The 15,599-nt window shown below is 42.8% G+C and overlaps 1 protein-coding gene across 6 annotated transcripts in view; it reads left to right on the top strand.

The window, feature by feature from the left end:
- PIEZO2 (piezo type mechanosensitive ion channel component 2) overlaps positions 1-15,599 on the top strand; it is a 405,850-nt gene that overhangs the window by 305,583 nt on the left and 84,668 nt on the right. For all 6 annotated transcript variants that reach the window (XM_058676955.1, XM_058676950.1, XM_058676952.1 and 3 more), the window contains 4 exons: positions 865-1,013; positions 2,244-2,417; positions 10,292-10,494; positions 12,223-12,383. In XM_058676955.1, the coding sequence (XP_058532938.1) occupies positions 865-1,013; positions 2,244-2,417; positions 10,292-10,494; positions 12,223-12,383 (687 nt within the window). The remainder of the gene's footprint in view (positions 1-864; positions 1,014-2,243; positions 2,418-10,291; positions 10,495-12,222; positions 12,384-15,599) is intronic.

The following is a 15,599-nucleotide window of genomic DNA, read 5'->3' on the forward strand; positions in this document are numbered from 1 at the left end:
AGACCCGGAAGAGGTTCCTGGTTCCCGGCTTCGGATCGGCGCGTACCGGCCCGTTGCAGCTCACTTGGGGAGTGAAACATCGGATGGAGGATCTTCCTCTCTGTCTCTCCTCCTCTCTGTATATCTGGCTTTCCAATAATAATAAAATCTTAAAAAACAAACAAACAAAAAAAAAAACAAACAATATAACTGTAATAAACAAGAGAACGTTATGCATGGCCAAAATAACAACCCATGGCAACCAATGAATTTCTGAATAATTTTTAAAATTTAAGGCAGGTATTTCTTGGTGAGTATCTACAAGTTTATGATAAGCAGAGATCTTAAACTCTTAAACTCTGTGAGTTTCATATTTGTATTCCTATGCTATCTCTGAATTTCAAAACAGAGGATGCAGTGTTCTCTTGACCACAAATTCCACGAGGATGACAGATAACCAACATATAATTTCTTAGACTTCAAATCATTTATGAAGAAGTGGAATTTGAAGCTGAGTTTATTTCTGCACAAAAAATCTTGAAATGCATGGATTATTTTTTCAAAATAGGCGTTTTCATGAACTTTTTGCAGACCTTGTAAATATTTTCTGTAATTAATGTTATGTAATATTGTCTATAATTTCTGTTCTCAAAACAACTTTGCAGTATTTTAGAGGCGAGTGTGGAAGCTCTGTGTAGTTCGACAACTTACCCAGAGGTCGAATGAATGGGATCAAACTTGTATCCACCCAACTTCAAATGGGAAAGGTTAAATAGACTTTACTTTCAAATTGGTCTACAGATAATCCTTTGTCTAGAAGAACTTTTGTGAACGGACCCTCAGCAGTTTTGCTTTCTCATGGATTGTTCCACCTCTTGTTTGCAGGTGCACTATGAGTGGTGGAGGAAAATTCTGAAGTATTTTTGGATGTCGGTGGTTATTTACACCATGCTGGTGCTTATCTTTATATATACATATCAGTTTGAAAACTTCCCAGGCCTGTGGCAAAATATGACTGGATTGAAAAAAGAAAAGTAAGCCAGTTGGGTGGTAAATGGGTCAACAAAATGACATGAGCTGGAGTCGAAGGCAATGCGGCTCCAAACATCACCAGACTGTCATAAATCAGGGTGCCAGCAAATGCTTTAAGCTTCCAGAACACAGAGTTTATCATAGTCTGATCTTTAAGTCCCGCTGACCTACCCCTGAGCCTGGAACACAGTAGGTACTCTATGAATAGTGGTCAAAGCTTAATGGTCAGCCCTGTTTCCATGCAAGGACATTTCTAACATCAGGCCCATGTGCAATTCACCTACTGAGTGACCATGCTTCCTGCACTACAAATAGGAGCTCAGTTCTTCAGCTCACAGGTGGATGGGCCGAATCCAACAAGGAGGCTTCAAAAAGCTCACGGAAGCAATGAAATGAAACCCTACTTTATTTATTGCAAACGTTTTGAAATCCATGCATAGCTTTTTCATCATACACGTTTCTCATGAACCTGTTGAAGCCCCTCCTACGTGGCTTTCAGTTTTGCACACCAATGTGCACGTATCCTTTCATTGCATTTCCCACACACTTTTAAAAGTGCCCATGGATAAGGTAATAAGCATTCTTCCTTCCTGTTGCTGAGCGTTTTGAATCTAAGGACTCGTGAGAGCCACAGAGAACATTTCTGTCGACGCCAACAGGGTTGTCAGGATAAGAAGGTGTTTCCTGGGCCGGTGACACCTGGTGCCAGCTCCTGTACTAATGTGTGAAATTAGTGAAAAACAATCTCATCCGAATGAGTCCTGAGCTGAACATACTATAATGGCCAGGAGAAAAGTTAAAAAAGAAAGAATGACCCACAGCTCAATAAACACCTCTGTAGGGATGTTTTCAATATGTGATATGGAACACTTTCCTGACCAGGAAAAGGAGCAGTCTCAGCCCTGTGGAGCTTATATTGTAGCACAGGACACAAGAAAAACCCACTTGGTGTAAACAACTTCTGAAGTAAGCCGTGAACAGAGTGGAGAGTGAGTAGTGGGGGATCTACTGGTGAGTGAGGAGTACAGGTGGTCTTCATGGAGACAGCAGGCGAGCAGGGTGGCACCAGAAGCCAAGACTTTCACAAAGGAGTTGGGTGGGGTTGAAGTCAGTGAAGACAGAGGCCATCATAGACATGGGCTGATTGGATGCGGTGAGGGAGTGGGGTGCCATTTGCTGTGTAGGTGTTATGAACGGACAGGCTCTTGCATTCGCTTTGTTGTCTGCTGCAGGCTGGAGGACCTTGGCTTGAAGCAGTTCACGGTGGCCGAGCTGTTCACGCGCATCTTCATCCCAACCTCCTTCCTCCTGGTGTGCATCCTACACCTTCACTATTTCCACGACCGCTTCCTTGAACTCACAGACCTCAAGGCCATCCCCAGCAAGGAAGACAACACCATCTACAGGTGAGCAACCAGGAGACACCTTGCTGAGATAGTCAGCTTTGCCACCACCACAGGAGCTCAGCCTGGAGCTTTCTCTGAGTAAAAAGTTCAGGACAAAGTTGTGAGTTAAAAAAAAAAAAAAAAAGGACAGGGAAAAAGAGAAGACAATGGGGGATATTTGAATATTTCTGGGACAATTGGTAGAAACGTTATGACGCATCTATGTTTTTCTTCTTGCTGCAGAACAAATTAAAAAAAAATCTGAGGAGATGCTAGTGATAAACAAATTTACCATCAGGAAAATCACCCTAATGTTAAAAGTTGGCCAAGGGCACTGAGCACTGTGGCACTGCAGACTAAGCTGCTGCCTGCAAGGCCGGGATCTCCTATCAGCATGCCGGGTTAGTTACCGCTGCTGAGCTTGCCACTGAACTGCGGTGAAAATGCCTGAGAAGGCAGCAGAGGATGGACCAAGTATTCAAATCCTTGTTTTCCACATGGGAGACCCAGATGGATTATTTTTTTTTTTTTTTTGGCTCTTGACTTAGATTGTAGCTATTTAAGAAATGAACTTGTGTGTGTGTCTCTCTCCCTCTCTCACTCTGTGACACTCTGCCTTTCAGTTATTTGAAATAATGTGAAATAACTTATGAATATTTGGAGGAGAGTGGCAAAGAGAGAGAGAGAAGGAGGGATCTTCCCAAATACATGCGACAGCTAGGTCTGGGCGAAACCAAGACCGGGAGCGAGAAGCTTCATCCGGGTCTCCCACGTGGGTAGCAAGGGCCTGACGCAGCGGGCCGTCTTCTGCGGCATTGGCAGGTGCATCACTAGGGAGCTGGAATGGAAGTGGAGTTGCCAGGACTTGTTCTGGCACCTGTATCAGATGCCAGCCTCACTGGCAGTGGCTTACCTGGCCGCACCACAATGGCACCCCAAGAAATAAGCTGGGTGTTTTTATTATATAAAATAAATTGACCAAGATAATGGCTGTATTTTTTTTTTAAAAAAAGCAGAAGTTAGCAATCATTAGAAAAGATTATTTGATGCTCCTTTTGGCCTTGCTTATAGTATCTATGAGAAAACTTATATTTGATTCTCGGCTGTGACCAGGTAAAAATTAGACTGCAAATATTCAACATTTTTTCAAAAGCCGTATTTAATGAAGTCATTTCTTTCAATAAGCAAAGCAGATAGCTCTGTCAAAGAGATTAATTATTGATCATTGTAGATAATATCTTTTTTAATAGTGCTGTTGTCCAAATGCCTTTTATACCGTTCTGTGTTTGCCTCCTCCTAATGCTCCCTGAGTTCATAGGAGCTTTTCTTACCAGTAACCCTTATCCAGGAGAACAAAGCTTGCCCTGTTCACGGTTTTTCAAGAGAGGGCCTGACTCATCCCAGGGTCATAGACTTTGCACCTAGCATATATGAAAAATGAGTTTCTTCTGGAATCCCTTAGAAGAATGTGTAGTGATGTTGAGCTACACAGGTTGTAGGGGGAACCTGCCCCTTGTCCAGAGGCACACCGCCTCCCTTCCTGCTGCACTCCCCATGGCCTGAGAACGAAGTAGATTTGGGGCATGTTCTTGCCCAGCCCTGTGCACTGTCCCAGCAGTGAATTTTTCCAGAAGATACACATACAGAGAAGAAAGCACAGCCTACCAGCGAGCCAAAGAGTCTGGACATTTAATGTTTCACTTCCAGGCTTGTGAAAAGAGTTTTCTAATACCCAATGAAATAGGAAGAACTTGCTGTTTTAGGATCATGCTGGAGTTTAGCATGAAAGACCCAATATTTTGCTTTTGTAGCAATCATTGTCCTTTGTGGCGTATTCCTTATGAATATTCTCATCTCAGTAGCTTTTCGTCCCTTAAGTCCAAGTCAATGCTATTTTAAAGAGAGGAAGAAATTCTCAGAGTTGGGATTGACTAGCAGGCCCTGCTGCCTCTGCTCCCACACCCCCAGTGCGCTCTTCACAGAGATGGGCCACAGTGGGGAATGACTGACCCACTGGAGTCAATTGATTTCAGCACTGTCATCCCTGCAATAGCCAAATGCTCTTTCTCTGATTGGCATACTTTTGTTGTTGTTGTTACAGGCATGGGGCCACTTTTAAAAGTTGACAGGAAATGGATTAAAGGCACGTTTCTTTTGGTGCAAACATTTTTGAAATGTTTTCAGAATATGCATGCTTATGAACTGTGTGAAGATCCCTCATATGCATAATTCAAAATCTCTCGTGCCAAAATCATTTAATTTCATTTTCTGGGAACTTTTTGAAGTGCATTCATGTGTGTATGCACGCACATACGCTGTTAGCGCAAGTCACCCGTATGCAAAATTAGCATTGATGGTGAATTTACAAAGCAGGCAGCATGAAAATGTTTCTGGCATACGCAGGAAGAAATGACTGTTCTTTATAAGTAGGTAATCTCAATATTGTCACTTCCTTTGTATCTTAACAGTAATATAAAGTACTTAAAATCATGGCGAGAATTAGTTGACATACAATTAATAAGCTATTAAGGACTATGTGAAGATCCAGCAATTTCATATCAATTTAATTTGTCCCGGATTTGTTTTAGAAATTATTGTTGCGCATATAGAAATAAAACAATTTTCAAATTTTGGTTTTAGAAAATCTTAGAGTATTATATGCTGGATCTAGTTACTTCTAGGATTTTCAATTTATCTTAATTCTAGAGAAGGAATTCCGATGAACCATGCGTATGACATTTTGTTTGATGAAACGGGCCTTGAGAAATTTAAACACTATACATTTTTAATGAGATGCGGGAGGAGGGAGGGTGAGCAGAAGGGAGTCATTTGTGATCTGCAAGCATTTTTCCTGACTCTGTCTGTTCACGTTCCCGCGGAAACTTGAATTTGCGGGTGCAGCCCTTGTGGATGGAGGTGCACCTGTTCCCTCATCTCGGTCTAACACCCTCCTCTTTCTCTCTCCAACCTGCCCCCACTGCATCCTTGTGCTCCGTCTCCCCGCGTAGCCATGCCAAAGTCAATGGGCGTGTGTATCTCATGATCAATAGGTGGGTACTCCCATGTTTCCTGTCTTGTTTCTTGGTATGTTACAGCCTTCATTGCTTCCTCAGCCCAGAGTGTTGGCATCAGAGAGCAAACAGCAGTCGCAGGCATGCTCGTGGGTGTGTTCTGCACATCGAATCATTTGATGCTTCCATTGAATGGTGCTGCCAGGGGGTGTGGAGGGGGCCCGGGGTCTTCAGGTGCTGCCCAGCCTCTGGGCTTGGTGCCAGCTTCTGTCCTGTTCGTGCCTCCCTTTGGCAGCACTAGGTCAAGGCTTGCCTGCAAGTTCGTCCTTCTCTTGAACACATCAGTGGGAGCTCAGCTGAAGAACCACCCCCTTCACATCCCCTCCCATAAATACCCAAATGCCCATATCCTGCTGAAACTCATCTGGCCTCCCTGTCATTGCTGCTGTCCTGACACTTGCCTTCAAGTCCTCTGTCCCCTGCTTGTCTTTTTTTTTTTTTTTCTCTCATTAGAGGCATAAGCTACTCGGGCCTGAATTCTATGAACAGTTCGCTAAAATGTCCCCCCTCACCAACCTTACCCATGAAGTTGACATTGACTGCATGATGTGAAAATAGCTGCAGCACTATATAGTTAAAGAAGACATCAGTTCTGCAAATAGATCTGTACTTGAAGGACTGACTTATTATCAAAGAAGGACACTGTCATCATCAGATTGCATGTCTGCATCATCCCACGACGTCCCAGGATGGTCCCAAGACATGGCCCTATCTGTGTGTCTCTTCCAGTTGGGGAGACAAAAAAAGCATGCAATGTTTACACAGAACAGAAAGTAAGCTTTGTAAATGTCGCGCACAAAGTTGTCCTCAAAGGAACTCAGGGATCTATATTAACAAAGTAAGTCTTACTTTATTAAGTAATTAAATTAAAATGTTCCCCTATAAGTTCATGACATTAAGTGAGTTTGGTGAATTGAAACATACCTGTGGCAATAAAGCTGATTAAAAAAAGTAACACTTCAAAGGATTTTTGGGTTTTTATCCCAGGGATTTCTCTCAGAAAAATTGCTAAGGTTGATAACCTGAAGAGGCAGACCTTCTAGAAGGAAGATTTTGATGAGTCGCTGTGTAGATCGCTGATGCAGGAGGAAGGAGGACTGTCTGGTGCCTTTGGGGACCACTTTTGTTGACAACCTGGAGGGAAAAAAAAGCAGCATCAGGCTTTTGGCTGTTCAGTAGAGACTCTAGCTACTAATACTGAGCAACTATTTAAACCCCGTCGTGCAAGCATAGGCAATAGCTCTCTTCTGATTCCTGTTTCCTAGAAAGCAAGAACATTTGCTTTAGAAGGAGATGCCTGAAAAGACTTCCTGAGCAGCGTCTCTACAAGCTGTGGTGGCCACTGTCCTGGGCTCACCTCCTGAGACGTCTACACCCATCACTTCAAATCACGGGTCCAATGGGCTCACTCAGGAGCGCTTACAAGTTACCCAATACAGTTATACACCTGAAGCACTCCAACTTTAGTACTACTGTTTTATCTGCTGGAATCTTCCATTTTTGTGCAAATTCAACATGATAAGCACACTGATATGTCTCAGAGGAAATATTATCAAAGAAATGTAGCTCTATAAGACAAGCTTCTGAAATGCCATATGTAAAGTGAGTGTCCACATTTAGTACAAGCTAATATTCATTAGAATTAAATAAGAATTTTTTTTTAAAAAAGAATTATGTATTTTTATTTGAAAGGGAGATCTTAACAAAGAGAGAGGGAGAGACAGAGATCTTCCTTCGGCTGGTCCATTCCCCAAATGGTTGCCAACGGCCAGAGCCAAGACAGTCCAAAAGCAAGAGCTAGGAGCTGCTTCTGGGTCCCCATGTGGACACAGGGATCCAAGTTATCCTCTGCTGTTTCCGCAGGCCATAAGAGAGAGCTGGATCAGAACTTGAGCAGTTGGGACACAAACCAGCACCCATTTGGGATGCGAGCACCAACCCCAACAAGAAATCCTTTAATACACTAAATATGTGTTTTTTTCTCCCAAAACTTATTTCTTAGGCTCAATGTTATTTTATAAGGAGAACATGTGTTTCAAAAAGTTTATTCTAGCCCCAAAGAGAAGCCATATCCACAATTGAAACCACGATCTGAATGAAACTTAAAAAATACAAGGTATAAGGCACGAAAGTCTAACTGAACATAGAATGTCGCTATGATGAAATTGTAATAATATGAGCAGTTATGATAATGTTACAACTGACTTAATGACTAATATGAATTAAGATATTTTAAAAGGAATAATGTTTATTTCCTTCATATGTGCAGAAATAAAAGCTAATATATTCAATCCATGGCTGGTAAACTATTTTAGAGATATTACTAACATTATTTGGCTATGACAACAAATCTGCATATCAATAGCTGTATGTTAAACATCAGAAGTTCTGAATCCTAGAAAATAACTTTATTAGCTTCAATAAGCAGTATAATATTGAACATTGCTCATAAAAACCAAACATTTTTCAAGCGTCCCTTTTTTTCTAGTGTTTAATGAATGAGATGAATGCAACTTACATAGCCACAGAATCCACATCAAGATATTAAAAACGAATTACATTGACACTGAGGATTTTGCCATGGTAGCATGTCCATATTCCTTCATGGAAACTGACTTATTGCAATGCTTTTCAAAGTCACTTCCTAGTGCAGAATCAAACCTCTCCAACTTGTCATCCATTGCACACTTCCAAGGTTAGACAGGCCACAGAGTACCTGTGTGGCACCTGACCTGTTCCTCTTGAAGACGAGGTTAGAGGTCAGTGAGCAACTGGCCGTGTGCAGCTTGACGTGTCTTTTCTCCCGAGTTCTACCTAGAGGCCAGAACTCCTGTGTCCTGATGAGCTGCGGCAATCAAGACTTGGGAATGTAGCCACAGTAACAGCTTCAGAAAGCCTCATTGCTGCGAGTAGCCCTCCATCACAGCAGTGATGCTTGGAGGCAGGTGCTGTACCAAGATCTCATCCCAAGGAAAGGTGACATCTTGTACACCACACAGTCCCCGGGCAGTGCTGAAAAGAGCGAAAACACATCAACAACCCCGTGTCTGATACAGTGTCCCAACAAAGCATGAGCAGCAAAGATATGTTCCGACATTTGATGCACAGTGCTAATGGGGGTGAAACAGTATTGTAGTTTAAAGGTGCTTAACTCCCCTAAAGTCAGAAAAGCAAATGGACCAGCCTAAGCAAATGAGAAAATCATCTGTCTACATAGTTCCTCTCACCAAAGCTGAACTATGCCCAGATGTTCTTTCTGCATCAAACCAGCACTTGCTTTCTGGTAGTCTCAAAAGCGCCTGTGTATCACACTTTTGAGTGGTTTTCCTCAGTAAGTCTAAACAGTGCACATGCGTGGCAGTCCCATAAGTGTTTTCAGAGAGAAAATCAACCAGCAGAAATTAGGTTTAGATTTAATCTAGCCAAACATTTTCATGCACTGGTAAATCGACTAAACTTTGCAAAGGTTAATATGCTGAATCCACATTATACAAGTATTGCAATATTATGAATTGTCCATTCTGTTACAACCAGGCTGGACTATACAGAGTGATTATTGCAAACAGAGAAGACCATAACATTTCCAGTAGACGCTTTTCCTAATGTGTACGTTTATTCCCGAATTATTCTTTGAAACATTTCTTTGATGCTTCAAGGACTGGATACATTTATCCTAATATTATCACTACACATGATTGAAATAGGACACTGCAAAAAAACACACAAAATACGACACTGCGCACCACAAATCTGCATCCTGATTATGTATGATTGCACCATTTAAAAAATATTTCGGATGTGAGTAAAATACATGCTTTTGTCCACTCGGCACAGTGATGATGTCATAGGTTGCTGGCGGGCGTGGTAGAAATCTCTGTCCCTCACACTCACTCTGGCTCAGCTCTCCGTATCCCCACTGCTGTCAGCCAACAGTTTGCACCCATCACCGTCACTTGGGTGTGGTTCAGATGCCCTGGATGCATTCAGCTCTCACTGCACCTGCTTTAGAAGAAGGCAGAATGGGAGTAGTCTACACAGAGGGCTGGCTGGAAGCACTCCTGGTTCAAGAATAGAAATAGTAGTTATAACATGCGAATGATTTGATTCTTGTAAGGTTTTTTGTTTGTATTTAATTTATTATTATTATTGCATTTGTAAGAAAGCATGAGATAATGTGCCTCAGCACCTCTAAGTCCTCTCCTTTACAAAGTGGCAGTTGTGTCCACTCTCAGACCAGTTGCCAGTCCTCAGGCTCATAGCAGAAGCACGCTACGGAGGCCATCCTGGAATGCACTTGGCCTTGGCACACAGGAATGCAATCATGGATGAAATGTAGCATGATATGTGATCTGACAGTCCTTATCATTTCTCTGTTCTCATCTCCTTTTTTTTTTTCCTTTCTATTTCAATTACTTTGAGCAGCATCAAGAAAAAATTACCAATCCACCAAAATGAGTAAGTCCCCCTGTGAAGCCATGAAATGCTTGCTCTACATGATGCAGTTTCATGCTTCTACATCCTAAACTCTGACCACGTTCCCCTAGGGAACAATGTCAAGTTTAGGTGTCCAGAGTACTCACTGCTGACTAGTTACTGAGATCTGAATTGGAAAAGCTAACCAGAGCTAACTGAGTTCATTGTTTTTAGAAAGAGCTTAAAAGAAACCAACAAACAAATGGTGTCAAAATGCTAACACCCCACCGTGTGAGGTCTTTGCACATGCTCCAGTTTTTCATTTTTTGGTTCCCCTCTTTTTCCCTGCCCCTCACTCCACTCTATCCTGACACCCCTTCCGCTCCTGACTCGACCACTTTCTGCCCGCAGATTGGCCCACCCTGAAGGAAGTCTTCCAGACCTCGCGGCAATGAACCTGACTGCGGGCCTGGAGAAACCGGAAGTGAAGAAGTTGACCGAGGCCGCAGAGGAGAAAGCAGAGGGGTTCTCCGAGAAGGCTGAGCTTGGGAAAGACAGCGAAGGGTCTGAAGAGGACGGAGATGAGGAGTCTGAGGAGGAGGGAGAAACATCAGGTAACCAGCCTGCAAGTGAGGTGCTGGCTGCCTGAATGAGCACAGGAAGCAGGGACTTGCTCTAAGCGATGAAAGAATCCCTCTGTTTGACACATAGGCAGTGGCATGAAAGTTGGAGGTTGTTTGCTATTGTTGCTGTCCTCATATGTATTCCTGTCCCAATGACGCCAGCAACTCCCTGTTTATTCTGAGTGAGGAGAAGAGAGCAAGTGGCTAGCCCATCAACTCCTGAGCCAAGCGTAGGCTCCTGTGAAGGCATCAAGGGGCTGTATCCATGAGCTACCTCTTCCAGAAGCCATTCCCACCAGAATCAGACTATTGGCACAACCTCTGAAAAGCTCAGAAACAGGTTGTTGGGCATAGAATCTCTAAATGTCATCTTTACAAAGCCATTCAAGGAACACCATCCTCAAGGAAACATATATCACTCTAGCTGTTCTAATGCTTAAGGGCCCAAGACCCAGAGGAGAAAATCACCAATTGGATAACCATAACTTCATGCCAACCCCTAGATATGTGCCTGTTTCATTGCTTTATTAGGGACTTTTTAAACCCTCTACACATCTTCCCAGATCTAAAATACTATTGGGACAGAGCCTAATGAGAGCTGAATAGCTTCGGTGGTCAGGAAATGCTACCACTTCCAGGGATGGGGGGCTCAGGACCGTCTGGCAGGCTGCAGACAGGATAACAGAAGGCAGGAGGCACCTGCAGAGATGTTCTGGGGCCTTGACAGCAGGATCCTGCCCGGACTGTGCTGTTCCCTGGCCCAGCAGAAAACTGAAGAGCAGTGTGGGGTGAAGGACCCCTGCTGAAGGAGCACTTCCCCAACACACACACACACTCCGTATGTGAGCCGTGTGTGCTTGTTGCTTGGCTGCCCGTGCCATTGACGCCTGTTACTCATGCACATGCGTTACCTAGCCCTTTGAGTGGACTATCATTGCCATGTGTAAATAAGCATATTTCATAATTCACAATCATTTCCAGAACAGGCACCATAACTTATACCTACCCAATTCAGACAAAATAGATGCACAAAGAGAAGTACTCAGTTCTGTGTGAGATTTTGTTTACAAAGATGATGACATACCGGTCGGGCGCATAGTCCTAGTGTGACTTTCAATGCGATTAGAAAGAATTCATTTGATGAACAATGATTATTGGAATGATTCGGATCATTTCATGAAAGTGTGCACTGGGTCCTTTGAATTCTTAGTGTTCCCTTCTGCCATGGCAAGAAGTGGCTGCTTCTACCTGGGGCAGCTCTCTGACAGGCTCGCCTTTTCGGGGAGACTGGAGCAATTAATTTGAGGTTAATGAGACTGGCCACATACAGAAACACCAATTAGACAAAAAAATTATCATTTAGAAGAGGCTCAAGCTATTTTATACGCTGAAGAAATTCAGGCAGTGTCATTTCATTTAAAAAAATAAGATCTAATTTTTCTAAAAAAGAAACTAAAAACTACAAACAGCAACAAGAAAGAGCCATTTTTAACATGAGCAAAGCAAACTTTCATTATTTTACCTCAAGGGCGTTTAAAAGTAACATTGCCCTTTGGAATTCTTTGCCCACCCAAATTAGGATATCCTTATGACTCTTTCATTATGAGTACATTGTAGCCTCTCACTGACAGCTGAGAAAGTTAGGAGGGATACCTTACGGCATGACGTAATGACTTGGAAGATCACCCTATTGCTCGTGGTGTGTCTCGTCCTTTGCAGATCTTAGGAACAAATGGCACCTGGTAATCGACCGCCTCACTGTGCTCTTCCTGAAATTCCTGGAGTATTTTCACAAGCTGCAGGTGTTCATGTGGTGGATTCTGGAGCTGCACATCATCAAGATTGTGTCCTCCTACATCATCTGGGTTGCTGTGAAAGAGGCAAGTGAAGTTGGTTGTGTCATTTGAGCAGCGCCATGGCAGAGGTTCATCGTCCCCCTCCAGCGCTCTGTGATATGGCCTCGGGTCTTCCTCGTTGCACTGGGAGGTCGGGCTGTAAGGCAAGCACATGTGTGTCCACGTGCAGAAAGCCCAAGATGAGTGGGACACAGGGAAAGACCACAGAGACTCGAGGCTTAGCTTCTGGATGGTTTGGTCAGATCACAGAGGTCCTGTATCCTGCTCGAATCCTTGAGGAAAGTAACATTTCAGTTTATGTGACCAAAAAGTAAGCTCAAGACCCCAAATGTAACAAACTCTTCAGTAGAGCTTAGCTTGTTTATTGTTGGATCGTTAAAGACTAGGCACAAAAATCTCCACCAGCCTTATTTTCTGTAAAGAACAGTTATCATTCAGCCAATGGTTGCTTCGTTTTACTATGGAGTAATTATTTCTACAAGTTTTACATATTTTCATTTTCTGCACTATTTTCTAGTTGATTACAATTCAAAGAGTCTTTGCCCTATAAAAATTAAGGCCAGGGAACCACTGCACAAATCAGTAGTAAACTATTAAAATCATAATGCTACAAAACTTGAAATGTTTACATGTAGGCAAATAGAAAATGAAACTTAATTTAAGCTCTACAATCTTAGAACTTTCTTCCATTTTATTCAAGCAATCTGAAACCAGTAGGTGGATCCACCCACGTGGGAATAAAAACAGTAACCACTGCCATTTGAGATTTGTGTCATAAAATAGAGTGTGTTGGGCCTGGCCTAGTGGTTAAAGTCCTTGCCCTGAACCCACTGGGATTCCATATGGGCGCTGGTTCTAATCCCGGCAGCTCCACTTCCCATCCAGCTCCGTTTGTGGCCTGGGAAAGCAGTTGAGGATGGCCAAAGGCTTTGGGATCATGAACTCTCGTGGGAGCCCTGGAGGAAGTTCCTGGCTCCTGGCTCCAGATCGACACAGCACCAGCCGTTGCGCTCACTTGGGGAGTGAATCATCGGATGGAAGAACTTCCTTTCTGTCTCTCTCCCCTCTTCTCTGTATATCTGACTTTGTAATAAAAATAAATAAATCTTTTTTAAAAATAGGCTGTGTTGTTAATGAACTAAACCTAGAAACAGCCTACTATGGGTATTGACTGAGAGAAAAATAAGTTAAGCATTTTAACTGTGTAAGTGTATTAGCCGATGCAGATGAATTTTGAAAGTCAAATAGTAAAGGCAAAAGGAATACAGCCAAAGAAAGCAGTTGCCTAAAAATTAACAAAGACTATCTTTAAAAAAAAAAGATTTAATTTATTTTTATCAGAAATGCAGATATACAGAGAGAAAGAGATACAGAGAAAGATCTTCCATCTGCTGGTTCATTCTCAAGTGACTGCAATGACCAGAGCTAAGATAATCAAAAACTAGGAGCCAGGAGCTTCTTCTAGGTCTCCCACATAGGTGCAGGGTCCCAAGACCTTGGGTCATCCTCCACCGCCTCTCCAGGCCACAAGCAGGCAGCTGGAAGGGAAGTGGAGCGGCCGAGACACAAACCAGTGCCCATATGGGATTTGGGCACAGGCAAGGCGAGGATTTAAATGCTAGGCTATCGCATCACGTCCCAAAGACTGTTTCTGAATTTACTAAATCTGACGTGCAAGTGACTTCTGGTCATATGAGAAGTTGTGTGGCAGGATGGTGGAGGCCTAGAGAAACAATGGGAAGATGGAAGCAGGTGTTTTGTGTGTGTGAGTGTGTGTGTGTGTGTGAATGTGTGTGTGTGTATAGTAGGAGTTAGATTCAGACAATCTATTCCATCACATTCATCCTAGAGGGGCAAAAAGGAGAACAACAGAGAGGTTAAACGTCATACTTTCTTACAAATTTTAAACAAAAGGAGGACTTGAATTCTTAGATCAGCCCCAATGAGGCTGATCTGGGCTATGGAGTAAATAATGGATTCTGACCCAGTCACCATTTCAATCCATGAGAAACCTGGCCTCTGACAAAATACCACCAATTTCTTTTCTGAGTCACATGTGATGGGAACTCCCAGACTCACAATCTAGAGCAGAACTGTTGCTGCTGCAGCCAGTGACTTCTGAAAGCAGCTGTCACAGCTGTTTTAGCTGCCTGTGTCGTCCTCAGGAGCGGTGTCTGGCCCTTAGGGGTGAGTGACTGCAGGCTGCTGGATGCTCCCTGCTGGGCTCAGCTGGCTGTGGCTGGAGGCTCCTAGCAGCTTTCTCAATACCATGGTATTGAGTAACCAATATGTTCAAAAAAGTGCAAGTTCTTAACCACATCCTGTGACTGCTTCATTGACATTTCAATTTCATTTTATATACTGCTGGCTTCTATACAGTTTATATACTGCTGGCTATAGGGTACTATTCAGCTGTCTCATGTCTATTTTCATTTTAGTATTTAGCAGTTTATAGTGTTGAAGCATAATTTTGCTGAACTTGGCAGATTTTAGGATAGTCTAAACTGGGTTATAACTCTTAACAAGGCATATGTCAACAATTGAGGCGCAGAACAGTTTTAGGAGGGGTGTGCAGAGAAATCTTCAGTACCCTAGTGAGGAGTAACTAATCTTTGTGTCCTACCTAGTAAGGTATGTGTGGGTCCACGCTGACCATTTCCTGTCTGGTTCTAAGCTTTCCTTGTTGTTCTCTATTCTAATTTGTGTGTGTGTGTGTGTGTGTGTGTGTGTGTGTGTGTGTGTGTGTGTGCTGATGGCGTCTGCTGCAGCTGGAATCCTAAGCAGCCTGCTTGGTTGAGTCTCAGCTCAAAAGCAACGCGTAGTCAACCTTCCACTTGACTTTAACACGTGTTCCATCACAAACCTTTCTCTGTGTGCCTGAACACACTGTGCTTTCTTTCTTTCTTTCTTTCTTTTTTTTTTTTTTTACTTTCAAGGTTATTTATGTAGTTCTTCAAGGAATTAGAATCGTCCTAAAGCACTGTATTTTTTAAATTCATGTTAGGAAAAAACACCTTTTCCTTGGAATCATCTTGATTGTCAGGGAGCTCTCTCCCCTCTGCTGATCTTCCCCTCCAAAGCTTGGCAAACACTACCATTTCTTTCTTTCTTTTTTTTTTTTTTTTTTGAAGTTAAATAACATGTTACTGGATATGACAGTCTCCATTACACAGCTACTATACATCCCCTTAAATGAAGAGCCACAAAACAAAATCAACATCAGGGAGAAAAAAGAAATTA

This window comes from Ochotona princeps, chromosome 18 (genome assembly GCF_030435755.1).
Source record: "Ochotona princeps isolate mOchPri1 chromosome 18, mOchPri1.hap1, whole genome shotgun sequence".
NCBI lineage: Eukaryota > Metazoa > Chordata > Mammalia > Lagomorpha > Ochotonidae > Ochotona > Ochotona princeps.